General features: G+C 39.5%; 1 protein-coding gene across 1 annotated transcript in view; it reads left to right on the top strand.

Moving 5' to 3' along the window:
- Window positions 1-1102: 1102 nt before the first annotated feature.
- LOC137200878 (ras-related protein Rab-40C) overlaps window positions 1103-15386 on the top strand; it is a 29409-nt gene continuing 15125 nt past the window's right edge. Inside the window, exons 1-2 of the mRNA XM_067615576.1 lie at window positions 1103-2505; window positions 11838-11898. Coding sequence (XP_067471677.1) covers window positions 2364-2505; window positions 11838-11898 — 203 coding nt within the window. The 5' untranslated portion in view covers window positions 1103-2363. The remainder of the gene's footprint in view (window positions 2506-11837; window positions 11899-15386) is intronic.

Genomic DNA, 15386 nt, shown 5'->3' with positions numbered 1-15386 from the left:
TTTTTGATAATTGACTGATTGTTGCACCTCAACCTATGCTATTAAATATTCAATAAAAGGTTTTCTCTTTTCCCCTCAAAAATAAATAGTAAGTAGTAATAGAAATTGTTTCCCTTTAAAAAATAGTGAATGATACTTCTCTGTCAATCAGCAAATTGATCAATCAGCTAATTGTTTCAACTTCAATGTCAGCTATCGCTGTATAACTACCGATTATGACAGCTGGACTAAACTAGCTAACTGTACATAAAGTAGTTGAAACTAGCTCCACCTCCAGCAGCTACAACAGTTGCTTACTCACTGATGCTTCAGTATTAATAATCTAATGATGTCATATATATAATAATATATCAGTCAGAGCAACAGGGTACAAAATTAGCACCAGCCACCAGCCAAATGCTGGTAAAATAGGCAAGTGGCTGGTAGATTTGCTTCAATCACCAGCCAAAAAAAACCAAAAAAACAATGGTAATCTATTGAGTGGCTGGTAAAATTTGAACATTCACTAGTCATTTGACCAGTGGACAAAAGTTAATTTTACACCCTGCTGAGGGACCAAACCACTACTTTTACTGTAATACTTTACTTCAGTAGGATTTTTCATGCAGGACATTTACTTGTAATGGAGTATTTTTACATTTCTGTAATGGTACTTTTAGTAAAGGATCTGAATAGTTCTTCCACCACTGGACAGATTAATCAATAATGAAAATAATCACTAGTTGCAGCCCTAAAAGTTACAATTCCTTTTTTTTTATGTGGTACGCCTAGCCTATTTTAAACAGCTGTTTACAAAATTACATTAGATTATTTAAAATGACTCAAAATGATAAATCAAGTATCAATATATATATTTTTTTTGGTTGATTGACTAATCAATTAATCGACTAATCGTTGCAGCTTTACTCGTAATAAAGCTTGTTTTGCTTTGTTCTGTGTGTTCAATGAGAAAGGAATCATCTTTGTTGACAGCAAACTTTGATGGACGCTTTGCTCAGCCAATGATAGCCCCAGCGTGTGTCATCGTGAAGGGAGCGTCCAATCATACGAGCGAGTGGGCGGGGCTTAGAGCGGGAGGGCGGGAACACAGGGCAGCAGCGCAGTGTTGCGAGCCGATCTGTCAGCAGCGCATTCAGTGTTGTTGAGCGGCGGAGAGTGACCACAGCTGGGATTATGATTGAATATAATGGAGAAAAATGGAAACAGTACGGACTGAGATTACAGAGTACACCTACAGAGATTTGGACTGGACGTAAAAACCCCGCAGCTGTCTGATTCCGCTGCAGCTGTCGGCATTTTCTGGATGTGGATGTAACGAGAATCTTTGTAATCCCGGACTAAAGAAAGACAAGGGGGCCTGAAATTACACAGACGTCGGTTGAAGTTGAGCTACGGGCTGCGCTAGCTAAGTTAGCATTTAATTTGTTTTAACCACTAAGAAGTCAGTTTGTAAAGAGTGCAAAGCAACGCTATATGTGGCTGTGCGTAGCACGACACAACGCTACCAGTGTCGGTGTATTTTTTTAAATAATTATCGCGTCTATTGACTGCTTTGGGAACGTTAGCAGTGATAATAGCTAAGCTAGCTGGCTAGCTCTGTGGCAGGGCTAGCTTGTTGTTCCCCTGCAAGCTTCTTGTACATGGGAACAAAAAGACAAACTTACACCCTCCAGGTTTGGTAGTTTGTTTGCTTAGTAGAAAAAATATCTCAGCAGTGATATCTGCTCATAAATTTTGCATGGTGGCAATAACCACATAAAATATTATAATTACCCTTCCAGACAATAAGCATGATTTTATTTCCTTCATAGACTTGTGGCACAAGAGTCACCCCGTCCGGATACAGCTTGAGTTACACTATGAATGTCTTTACTTCTAATCTCTGAAAGATTTCACTAAATTAGTGTTTTGTTTTGTTTTTCTGGCTCAAGGAAGAATTTTAGTCTCAGATTGTGGTGACACTTTCTGTATTTGCCATCAATTGGAAAGACAAGTTGTTTACATAAAGTTAAACTTTAATGTTTATTATTTTATTATCTTTCGCAATAAGGATGTTTTGCGTATCAGAACCACATTCTTGGCACCCACCTTGCTTTTCATGTAGGACTTTCATGTGAGACTGTTTTTTAGCCTTGAGGTTACCTGCTTTCACACAGGTTGGAAGACTTAAAATCAACAAGCAAACAAGGACTTTAAGCTTGTGGACCATTCAGCAAATTCATGTCACAAACAAACAACAAATCTTTATTTTGGATCGAGTGAGTAGGATAACACACACAAGGGGGGTTTGTTGGTCACCCATCCTTGTCTTCAGTCACTCATCTTCAGCCTCCCATCGCCCCTGGGCTCAGATGTGAGACGCGATGGGCAGCCAGGGCAGCCCAGTGAAAAGCTACGACTACCTGCTCAAGTTCCTCCTGGTCGGAGACAGCGACGTTGGCAAAGGAGAGATCCTGGACAGCCTGCAGGATGGCTCGGCTGAATCCCCATATGCTTACAGTAGCGGTGAGTCACTCCTGCCTCAGCTGACTGGGACCCGCTGGTTCAGTTTAGCTCTCTCGTCGTGATGAGCTCCTCGCGTTGTGTCATGCTTGCTCATCACAAAAGTCCTGAACATACTAGCTGGGTGCATTACATACTAGCCGCATTCGACTGTGTGGGAATACACAATGAGCTCTCTTCACTGTCTTTGAAAACACACTTGCATACACTAACGCTCATAACACACACCATTCACATGGAAGTGAGTCAGACAGTCATGAATGTAGGCCTGTGTGCATTGTTGTTGACTTAGAAGACAATTAAACTTCAGGTTTTCATGACGTCATAAGCTAAAAACAAGACAATAGGTTTAAGATAAACGTATGATGTTCATATTAATATTCTTTAGTCAGCATCTCCTATATGAAGGTGGTTCCTTTATTTACTAAACAGCTTCAACTAAAAGAAAAACAAGCTTGTTTAACTCAACTATAACAGTGTGCTTACTTGTCTGCATGTATTTGAGCTGTTTGGCAGCTGCTCAGCTATGGCTGCAAGTCTGCTGCTCAGATATTTAAACATGACTAAGGCAAACAGAATTAGATACTTCAAAGAGTTCAGGAACACCAGCACTTTTTAGATGTTTTTAGTTCCATCCACCATGCGGTGGAGGGGAAGTCTGATGGAGCTGTGCCCGGTCAGATGAGCCCTCCCTGGGTGTGGGAGCTCAGATCTCGTCCTGGCTCTCTCTCTCTCTCTCTCTCTCTCTGCTGACAGCCACCATCTGATCACTGCCGGCTGCTGCAGTGAGCTGCTGGTCTGCGGCTGCTCTACGCACATAAGCGCACTGTCCTGCTCCCATCAAAGGAAAACCATAGAAGAAGAGCAGATAGCACAGAGGGGCAAAGGAAAAAAAAAATATAAGAAAGTTCTTAAAGGACCATTCTGGTGTTTTTTGTATGTTTTAGCCCATTTGGTACAAATCTTACAAGCATTAATATTAATATCCAAAGTGATCCATAGTGTTTATAGTGTTTTATTTTCCAGATATTTATTATTTCCTGCAGGCTGAGAGTTCATTTGCGGTAGTCAACTTGTTGGGGTTATGATATGGCTTCTATAATCTTTTCTTTTTTTTTTTCTAATAGAGACTTTATTGGTTACAACAGGTTATGTAACCCATATAGTTGCAGCTATAGATTGTTTTAACTATTTATTAATCTGCTGATTATTTTCTCAATGAATCATTTGGTTTATAAAATAGAAAATCAGAAAATAGTAATTAAAAAAAATTCCTGTCACCAAAAATATTCAGTTTACTCTTAGTGAAGAAAATCCTCACAATTTACAGGCTGGAACTGATGAATGTTTGTCATTTTTGCTTAAAAAAATTAGCTTAATCGTTTACCAAAATAGTTGCTGATTAATTTTCTGTTGATTGATAGTAACCAGTGATGGCTTTTTATTATAAATTCCATATTGCTTCTGCTCTTCTTTGTCCAAGTGGCTCAAGTTTTTCTTTGTTTTTGTTCAGGGCCGAGCAATATTATCAGTATTATATATAGTATATATATTTATTGTGATATGAGACTAGATATCGTCTTAGATTTTGGATATTGTAAAATCTTTTCCTGCTTTTATCGGCTGCATTACAGTGAAATGATGCTCTGAAAGCTGCGTTACAAATAAAAGCAGACGTGTCGTTCGCTCGCCGTTTGATGGATCACCCTCCGCTCTCAAGTATCTGGAAGTTGATTTTTAATAGTGAACAGGAAGGAGCTGCATGCGGACGGCAGGAAAAACACAATTCAAGGAACAGAAGTGCTGCCGTATGTCTCGGAAAACGGTCATTAATGATGTAAATGATTGATGAAAACATGCGTCGTTAACAGATGTAGTGAATGAATTCTGTATCGCAGATGTAAAGGAAGTAAAACACGGCACGTATGCAGCCTAATTAGACATCAGCTGCTCAGTTTTCTTCTTCCTTAAAGGTAAAAAAAAATGTGCAGATGTCGGCTCCGATTCCCAGAGTATCCATTTTGTTTTGTTTTTTTTCCCAGATATAGATTTCCATCTCCTCCCCTGCAGAAAGACAGACAGCAAAGCGTTCATGAAAAATACATCAGTCAGCAGAATGACCCCCTTTTCATCAGCGCTTATCTAATGAATGCTGCCAAAGGGTGACGCTGCCTGTTGGCGTTTGGCAGCCGCGTAGAGACCCTCAGACTCAGAGGGCCAGTTCACAATCACAGATAAGTAATAACTGAGCAGAAGATAAGAGGCTCTGCTTTGTGGTTGAGGTGTTGCACTTATGTGTCGGTATTAAACTATGATTTATAAGGTAGGTAGAGAGGTAGAGCACAGCCTCCCGTTTGACTGTGTTAATGCTGGAACTCAGTTATTCTCATTAAAGCTACAACAATTAGTAATTTTTGTAATGACAAACAAACATTTGCTGGTTGCAGCTTTTCGAATGTGAGGATTCAAAGCTTTTTTTTGTGTCATACGTGATAATAAACTGAATATCTTTGGTTGATCAGACAAAACAAGACATTTGAAGACGTCACCATGGTCACTTAAGACATTAAAACAGACATTTTTACTATTTTCAGCAGATTTTTATCAGAGCCGTAGTCAACCAAAGAAAATCTTGGTCGACTAAAATCGTACATAATCTTCAACTAATGGATTAGTCGTGTGGGGGGCAGGAGGTAAACTCGGCAGTCACACATTTCTCTGTTCTGTATTTCTCTGTTTTGTGTCTTCAGGTTATGCTAACCCATTGTTGCTAACTTTGGAGCTAACCTCCTTTACTTTTCCAGCAACAACAGACGTGACTTTTTAGCATTTATTAACTGACACACTGTAGTCTGTACTGTACATTTACTGCCAGACTGACAACTTACCGCTAACCTTTTCCTCTGCTCCGCTCGCATCCACCGTCACTTCTCTGCCCCTCGCTCTTTCCTTCCCGCTCGCTACGCAAACACACTCCTTAACGGAGCCGCGCGATCAGTGGTTTCCCAGGCAACGACAGAGGTTGACTCACGTATCGGAACCGCTCTGCACAGAGACTCCCAAACGCTGTCGGTTCTCGTTGTGTCATTATGGAGAAACACAGATTCAGTAAACGTTGAGTACAGTTAGACCCAGCAGTCTCCGTTAGGTTGGGCGAGTTCAAAGTTGTTAGGTAATTTGTTAGTCTGTCCCTCCCACTGCAGGAAATAATGGATTAATCCTGGAAAGCTGTTGATGTCGCACTTTTCTCCTTATGAAAATAACACAGAGATTATTCGACCAATGAGAATTTAGTCGGACGAGAGCATATCGACCAACTAATCGACCAGCAGACTGCAGCCCTACATTTTATAATGTAGGGCTGTATATTAAAATGAGCTGAAACAGCTCATATGTCATATGAAACTATACTGTGTGTAATAGTGTAACTAACGAACTGACTAATGAGTCCTCTGTGTTTTTGCACAACCACTTCTGTCCTGACATCATAATGTTATGAACACATAATAAAACACAAACACCAACAGGTTTTGACCGGTCAGCATGACTCTTATACCAGTAACGTGATGATGCAGGTGCTGTGTGGGAGAGAAACAATCTAATAATTAGTCTCTCATGTTCATGTCCTTCACGCTAGTACGTTATTTTATGAAACGGGTCAGATATTCGCTAAAATGTAGGTGCAAGTTGATCAAAAGCAGCAGACTTCCTACGTCCGGTGTAGACAGGAAGTTAAAAGATCAGGGAGTAGGAGCTCTTATTTGTGGCTGAAAAAAGTCAATGTCATTACTGGATTTTTTTAAATCTCTCAGATATCAATATTGTTATCAGCCTCGTAAATCCTGAGCCCGGCCGGCTCTGTAAGAGGAAGCTGTCCTGATTGATGCCAGCGAGATCAAACGGCTTCATTAAATATGGAGGCCGAGTGGAGCGCAGCTGAACGGTCCTCCATCCCTCCAGCTCAACGAGAGGTTAGCGCGGAGGGAACGAGGGGAACCCGAAATATTTCAAAGAGGAGAAAATCAGGACGGAGGAACGGGTTTTGATTGGATGACAGTGTCCTCAGGCTGTGATTGGCTCCTTGGTTTAATTAGTTAGATAGACCAATCTGCCACAAGTCCTCCTCGCTGATCAGTGTTTAATGTGATTTATTGATCAGAAATTTGGTGAGGAGTGACAAACGTGTCATACGTTGTTTGTGATTAACGATTATTTTCATTATCGATTAATCTGTTGATTAATTGATTAGTTGTTTTGTTCCAAAGTGACGTCATCAAATGTCTTTTTTTCCTCCACAACCAAAGATATTCAGTTCACTGTTATAGAAAATATTCACATTTGAGAAGCTTTTCCTTAAAAAAAGACTCAAAATGATTAATTGATTATCTGTAGTTCCTGATTAATTTGATTGTTGGCAACTAATCAATGAATTGCTGCAGAAGGACAGAGATTATGGTGATTTAATCAAGTTGTTTTTGGCTCTCTGGTAGTCTTCATGGTGCACTTTGGGATATTTTTAAAGGATATTTTTGGGGGATTTATTGGATATTTGATAGTTTGGAGACAGACGGGGAACCAGAGGAAAGAGAGAGAGGTTGGTATGACCTTCAAAAAAGGATTAATCAGCCAATCACCAACATTTTCCCGGTTCTTTGTCTAAAGGCTCGTTCACGCTGCGTGACTTCGGTCTGAGAGCTGCTGGATCTCACTGCGAGACTCGACGGCCGACGTTCAATAAACTTTACACCGTTGTTGTCAACGCACAGTCTGACGGCGCCTCATCGTCTGTTTGGAGGTTTTAGACGTTTCAGGCAAAGTCGTGTCGGACATTTTTCACACTTTTCTGACATTCTACAGTTAAAACGATCAATCAGCAGACTGAATAATATTGAGACTAACGGTTAAATAATGGATTGATTAGGAAAGTGATCTGAAGTTTAATTGGTAGTTACAGCCTCGTTCCTTCATCATCATCACACAACTGTAAATAACCACATTGATCACTAATTAAAGGAATTAAATACCTGACTAGAGCTGCAACGATTAATCCATTAAATGAACCGTCAACTGTTTTGATAATCAATTTGTTCAAATTGTTTCTTTGACAGTAAACTGAATATCTCCAGTTTGAGGACGTCGTTTTGGGTTTTTGGGAAACACTGATTGACATTTTTCACCATTTTCTGACATTTTTTAGACCAAATAACAAATTGATTTAATGAGAAAACAGTCGACAGATTAATTGATAATGAAAGTAATGAAAATAATGCTTAGTTGAGGCCCTGAACCTGACAAATCACCTCCTGTCAAACCTCTAAATATGATATTTTATATTAAATGAAGAGCTTTTTTTGGCGTATTGAGGTTACAAATAATTTGTGAGATTTCAGGATTAATATTTCACGCTGCGATAAGGTTTTTTTTTTTCTTAAGTCACCATCAGATAACACCCCTCGAAGCCTTGAAGAGAGTGAAACTAATTAAAATGCAAAAGCAGGTTTGAAAAGATGTTTTTTTTTCCAGTGCAGCTGCGAGACAAGTGAGACTCTTCAATCTGTTTTTATTCACACACACACGCGCCAACAAAGACATATTCCCCAGGGGTCTACAAAGCGAGGCGGTCCATTGTTTCACTGTAGCGGTGGTATATATCCATAGACAGCAGTTATCTCTGGATGCAGGCCAGCTCACAGATAACCCCCCCCCCTCACATACTGCCTTCCTGATGGAGACCAGTATAGGGGAGTGAACTGGTAGGTAAATGAAAAGCTGAACGTGGTCTAATCCTCTTGAAATGTGCACAGAACTGAGCTACAAATGCTGTCTCACTGCTGTCAAATCAGATTTTCTGCACTTCTGCTGCTCTCGGCCTCATTTCCTGTTTCCTTTCTTCTTTTCACAGCCGCGACGTTAAGAGAGTCACAGCTTCTTAAAGAGTCCAAGCTCATGTCTTCACATGTCTAGGCTGCTTGTTTTCATTATCAATGAACCTGTCGATTAGTTTTATTATCATTTTCTATAATTGTGATCATGTTTAAAATAGATATCTGACATTATAACAGTATATAAATAACAGAAAACCCCCTTTAATGTTGGGAAATATGACAATATATTCTGCTGTATTTCTGATCTGATCTGCTGCATGGTTATATTAGTGTTTAAATAAAATATTTTATCAGGATATTCCAACATTTGTGATATAAACCTGTCAAACGTTCCCGTAGAGCTGAATCAACACCTCTCTGACACAGTCTCAACAAAAGCTGAACATTATTATTATTATTATTATAAGCTTCACTCATCCTGAGAAGAAACAAAGTCAGCAGAACTCCCAGAATAGAAGCGGCGGCAGTTTCCAGCCAAGACATCAGAGAAGCTATTGATTATCCGGGATATCTAAGTGAGCCTTGGCAACGAGAGGAAAGGGAAGCGCTCGGCTACGAAGCCCTCGCACTCACTCCAATTAAATTAAAGACGAGGCTGAGCTCAGCAGCTTTAGCTCAGCGGCAGCTTTATGTTGCCTGGAAAAAAAATTGGAAGATATTGCTAATGTTGTTAGCCAGCAGCTGCTACCTGCCAGAGGCTGATGCAGTCATGTGGAAGAGTGTGGGAACAGGAGAGGCTGCGCTGTTGTTCCTGTTATGTCTCTCTCCCTCATGTTTTAATGTGGTTGTTGACAGTTAAGAGGAAATACTGATGTATATTTAAACGTGCGTCTGTTCAGTCGGCGCTGCGGCCAGAACGACCCCTGAAATAATCTGTTTAATAATCAATTTGTTGGAAAACTGAACGTCACTTTTGATAATAATTTTAGTCAGATGTCACATAAATATACAAAGCATCTGCTGTGATTTTATATTTCCCCAGTTCATATTATTTATTGGAATATCTCGGTGGAGTCGGAGGTTCTGACTTAATAAATTAATCATTTGGTCATAAAATAGTGAAAACTTCTTAAAGACACAACTCAAATATATTCCTTTTACAATTATTGTATATAAAACAAAGAGAAGTAGATTGATTGAAAGTTTTAATATGGTTCCATTAAATAAAAGTTACATAATACATAATATTATTATGTATGTTTACTATGTAAACAAGACACATTAATAATACATTACATTGGACAAAAACTGGAAACAAATTCACAATACAGACACATTACAACACAATATTAGCACAAACAAACAAACAAAATAAATAAAAAGTCAATAAAACTGATCAAAACAACCGTTTTATATGCATGTTTAATTACAAGCACACTGTTATATGTTTGTTGAGCTCAAAGCTGCTGAATGTGGTCGTTCAGGAATCAGTTAATTATAATATAGAGGATGTTTGCTGCTTCATTGATTATCAAAGTAGCTGCTGAATCATTTTCTGTTTAATCGACTAGTTAATAAATCAACTAATCGTTCAGCTCTGCTGTCTTCATCGTAAAATTATCAAAAGGTGGATTAAATCATTAGTTCCAGACAAAAACCAGTACCCATGACCAACGATGTCGGCGTTTCCCACAGTTGACTCATCCTCTTGGTGGAAATGTCACTGAAATGTCAGGACGGGTTGAAAAACATTTCGTAACAGGTTCCTCAGACTCTCAGATAAACATGTCATCACAGGTAAATTATCCGGTAGTTCACCTGTTTGGCCTCAGGTGGAACCAGAGCAGATCCGGGTGAACGTGTCCAGACGTGGAGCAGCAGGGCGGCAGGTGCAGCAGTCAGGCAGGTTTTGTGTCTGAGCCACAGCAGAGAGGGCTGTTAGCTGCCTGAGGCGGGATACAGACGCCACCGCCGCCGCCACCGCCGCCATCCTGACGGTTGAACAGTAAACGCTGTCTGTGTAGCGCTCGTTAGAAGTCAAAAGTGAAAGTTTATCACCGGGGCAGTGCTTCAATCAATTATGCTTTGATTTATTTGAATGAATAAATGACTGTAAGCGGTCGTTGACGTCCAATCAACATGTTTCAGATGTGATTCAGCTCCGACATGTACGGATGGATTTGAGAAGTTGACATAAGGAGGAAAAAAAAGTGAAATTGTTTACGAGGAAGCTTCCTGAAGCTGACCAATCAGAACAGAGCGGGCTCATCAGGAGGCGGGGCCTTAAAGAGACAGGAGCTAAAACGGCCTGTTTCAGACAGAGGCTGAACTGAGGGGCTGCATAAAGGACCAGTAGAAGATAAATAAGGAGTTTTTAACCCCCAGAATATAAACATAGATGTGTAAATGTGGATGTAATGTCTCCTTTAATGCCGACAGACACACACACACCTCTCAGTAGTGATATCAGTGATTACAGCAACGATATCTGCCAGTTATATTTGGCCTCAGAAAACAGCTGCACGGTGCAAAAACTTCAGGCAGATTGTTGATTGTTATTGAGTCTGAATGTTAGTGAAGGACCTTCACTTTGAATGTCACAGAGTAAATCAATTTCTATTGTTTTATATGCAAAATAATAAACACATGAGCACAAAATTAACACATGAGCTCGAGACAACATCTATAAACCAGTCGACAGTGTTGCTTCCTTCCTTTGGGATAACGTCCATTTCTTTCACTTTTTCTCCATTTGGGTTTCTTGCAGTGTCACAATGTGTCAGTTTTTTTCCATCAAACAGAATCAGCTTTGCTCCGTTTCCATGTTAAAGCCTTTTTACAAGCCGCTATTAATTTTTTTAACCAGGTATTCATCCTTTCAAGTCAAGTCAGGACTTCTAAACGTGCTGCTCACGCTACGTTTACTGTGTAGACGCACTGTAAACGTTAAAAAGATTGCGACGTGTACTGTGACAGTAATTTAACAGTAATTTTAACAAAGAATCAATCGTCTCCACAAACTACATAAAAAAATGTGTTTAACTCAAACAGTTAGTGAATGATAATGATGTTGGTGAACAGCAGTGATGAGAAGGGTAAATCTGATATTCAGAACATGCTGAAAGATCTTCACTATCAGTCACTATTGTCACACTTTTAAAAGCTGATCAAAGTCCTAAATTTACACTCAGATATTCAGTATTTTTATGTGGATCCTTTAGCTTCCACAAAGTGGTTTCTAGTCTTCCTGGTGTCCACAGAACAGCAATAAAACAGCAATTTAACTTTAAATTAGTCAAAAAAAAAAACAAGAAAAAGCTCAACAAGCCGAATCCACAGATCAGGAAACAAGTGAAACAACATTGCGAGGAGCTGACGGGTGATGTCGTCGAGTGTTGACTGCAGTGTTGTTGTTTTTGATTGATGTTGACCTTCTTGATGCATCTGTTTGCCTGACGTCCGCCTCTCTCTCTCTCTCTCTCTCTCTCTCTCTCTCTCTTTGTGTTTCAGGCATTGACTATAAAACCACCACCATTCTTCTGGACGGGAGGAGAGTGAAGCTGGAGCTTTGGTAAGCAAACATCATCACGGCTGAACGTGTAACCTGTTGTTGTTGTTGTTGTCCGGACAACAAAAGAGAGAAACGACTGCTGCTCTTTTTTTTGTTTTGTTCTGGCACTTACTCTCAAATCCCCTCGTCGTTCTAGACCTTAAAGGGTTTGTTCACCCAAATCACAAAGGAACATTTTCTCACATTTAGTTTCTCATTTTATACCACAAATACCGTGGTTAAAAATATAATTAAATTACTTCACGCCATGATTTAATTAAATGATTATTAAATACACCTCACATCGATGTGACTAAAATTATGTCGGTTAAAGAGTCATGATGTCAATTTCGGTTTCTTTTTGATTTATTACCCAGTCATCCCACATCCACACATCAAAAACACCACAAACCAAAAAAAAAAAAGCAGGTTGTTGTTGTTTTGATGTCTGATGCAGCTCAGTGTCGCTTTAGCTCAGATTCTCTGCATGTCCTGGTTTGTTTTGTGTGTTAATAGTTGTGAAAAAAAAACACAAAAAAATGTGTGTAATCTTGACGCTGGTCAGTCGATACGAAGCCGCACTTCAGCAGGTCGATGAGCTGCTGTTAGCGTAGCGAGTCGTGGCCGCAGCATGTGTTTATCTGAAGATGATATTGTTTTTGTTCCATTAACGGCTTAAACGCACAATATGTAATTTCAGCCGCTAGACGTCTCAATCAAAACAATAACAAAGGACGAAGTGTGATGACTGTGTGAAGTAGCAAGGGATCATGGGAGTTGTTGTCTTCGTCGTTAAACAACCAGCTTCACTGGGATAGGATTACTCCAGTGTTCATCATTCAGGATGTTTTTACCGGCAGAGGTCTCCTCCTCTCCAAAAACAAACGGACATGCAGATTAAAATCATTAAAAATACTAATTAAAGCTGTTTCACCTAAAAAATCAATATTTCTCCGACGATGTTCGGCGACCACCGGACTTCCTGGAGGGGCTGTTAGCCGAGCTGCTGCTAACGTTTGCCCAGTTTATTTCTCTGATAACTTAAGATCCAGACGTCCAATGACTAAAATCCTTCTTCCAGTTAAAAGATATAGTTAAAAACCACCTAAATTTATCATGAAAATGTGGCTTAAAACTGAATAAAAGTCCATTTATAACAGTTTGTGTGGAACAACCACAACACCGATGTATTATCTTGTATGTGTGTAAGTTACTCTTTGGTAGACGCCATTGTAGCGGACAAACACAGCGCCGCCGTATGCATCTGGTGCGTGTTTACTCTTTGGTAGAGGAGGTATGACATCATTGACATGCGACCAAATGTAACGGACCGTTACTTTGATTAAATGACAGATACAGATAAGTACACAACTCAACAACATATATAACATAGGTCTAGTTGTTTTTAGACATTTTTTTTAGATATCTTCCAACATAAACGGTCTTTTCAGTATAAAATTCCCTCTTTGTGTTTCTCTGTTGAGCTGCAGTAGAGAGACATTAAAAAAAGGGGGAATTTTGTACTAAAATGACATCTGAAGCCTCATATTCTTATCTTCATATTATCTTCAGACAAACATTTGAATTATTTTTGCACAAAATGAGGATTTTGTCGCACATCACCTGCACTGGAAGCACACTGGGAAGGGATCTTTTAATATCCAGTATAATATATTCACATGTGCGACTGACTGTTGTTTTAAGACTGACCTGAAAAGCTGTGAACTCGTCCTTTAAGGGAGTCGTTTTGTTTTTTTTTGTAAATCTCTTTGACCTCCTGGTGAACCAGTCCTTACAAATTCATGTTGTTTAGTCAAACATTGTTCAAACCTACAAATCTTATTTGAAATTCTAGCAAAAATCTCAAAGTTGCCAAAGATACTAAATATGTCAGACTGAATTTTGGAGGAAATTTGTGGAAAGATGCAGCCATAAAAAAAAAACATGAGTTTGAATATTTAACATGATGAAGCTTTGCTGAAGAACATGATGCAGAATATATCTGTCAGACAGTGTGAAATAAGATTTTTCCAACCTTTAAAGCTGCTTAAAGGAGAAAAGGGGGGGGCGGAGGGGGTAAAATTTGCATAATTCATCACATTAAGCTAATTCGTTAGACACCTCGTAGTGCTGGTGTACAGAGAAGCTGCAGGGTGCTGCACCGCCAGCGTTGTGTTGTGGGTCCTTATCTCCTGCGTATTGTTACACGCCTCACCAATAATCTTGCATCAGTAGAGATGCAGCGGATGCATGTAACCGTCAGAGAAGACGCTCCGCAGCGCTAGGCGAGGCTCGCTCGCTCGGTGGAAGCGGGCCAAAGAATTCAACTCTTCAGGGGGAGAGCCAACGCCTCGTCCTCCCCTCCGTGGAGAGAACAGTTAACAGTTTTTTTTTTTATTTCTGCTGCCTCAGATTTTCCTCCTCTCCTCACTGTCTCATTGTTATTTGACTGTCTAAGGATCTTGCTCCCACTCTTTACCTCGTCCTCGGCTTCCTCTTCGTTTCTGTCTCCGTAAGAGAGAGAAACTAACAACTTAAAGGATTAGTCTGCTCATTTTCTGTGTTAATTATTGTCAACAAATCTCATACGTAGAGCCGAACAACGAGCTGATCTACTAACAAGTATCATGTGTGTATCTAAAGCCTGATATATGTTATTCCTCTGTGCTGTAGATCTCTGTCGTTGCTCTAAAACTATTAAAAACACATCAATTATTTTGATTTAATCACACACACAAGCCAGAAATACTCACTAGAGCAGCAATCTGCCGCTAAAAATAGTCCCCAACAGATGCACTATTTCCTTTTTTTTTTGGGTAACGTTTGCTAAAAATATCAGCTCAGCTGTTTTTTAGGAAATTATTCAGTGTTTTTTAAAAGGTTTTATGACTTCAGTAGGAACCCGTGGGCTAATATCTCATAACTATGTGCGCAAGAAGGACACAAGTTGCGTCAAAATTCGTATCTTATGTGTCTTAAACCAGGAGTCAGGTGTCCATAGCAACAGTTAATCATTCCTCCTGTTCATACTGGATATTAAAAGATCCTTCAAATGTGTTTTCAGTGGAAGTGATGGAGGATAAAAATCCACAGTTTTGTCATTTTAAAAAGTCTCTGTGAAGCTTCTATGAGGCTTATAAAGGAAACTGGTGATGAAGTAGCAGAAGTTGTGAAATTTTTACTTCCTTTTATATGTTTTACGCCTGTTTTTTAAACAGCTGTTTATAATATTTTGGAGTTAAGAGGCATCAGGTCACAACATCGTTATCTAAAGTTAATTCTCTTTGTGAAAACTGGAACTATGGGATGTATTCTGGTCCTGCAGAGCTGAACGTGTGTGACGAGACAAACTGTTGTTTTCTATAAAACCTCGAATCTCTAAAAGTCTTTTTAAAGAGCAGCATTAAAGTTTGATCACTGCTGCCTCTAATAAAACTGAATCAGCTGTTTTTAGATCAGTGTTTTGTCCTTGATGCTAAAACCTATAATATTACAGTTTAATTGATCCA

Source organism: Thunnus thynnus, chromosome 17 (genome assembly GCF_963924715.1).
Source record: "Thunnus thynnus chromosome 17, fThuThy2.1, whole genome shotgun sequence".
Taxonomy (NCBI): Eukaryota; Metazoa; Chordata; class Actinopteri; order Scombriformes; family Scombridae; genus Thunnus; species Thunnus thynnus.
Note: the sequence above shows the minus strand (reverse complement) of the source record. Positions and strands in the feature narration are given on the sequence as shown.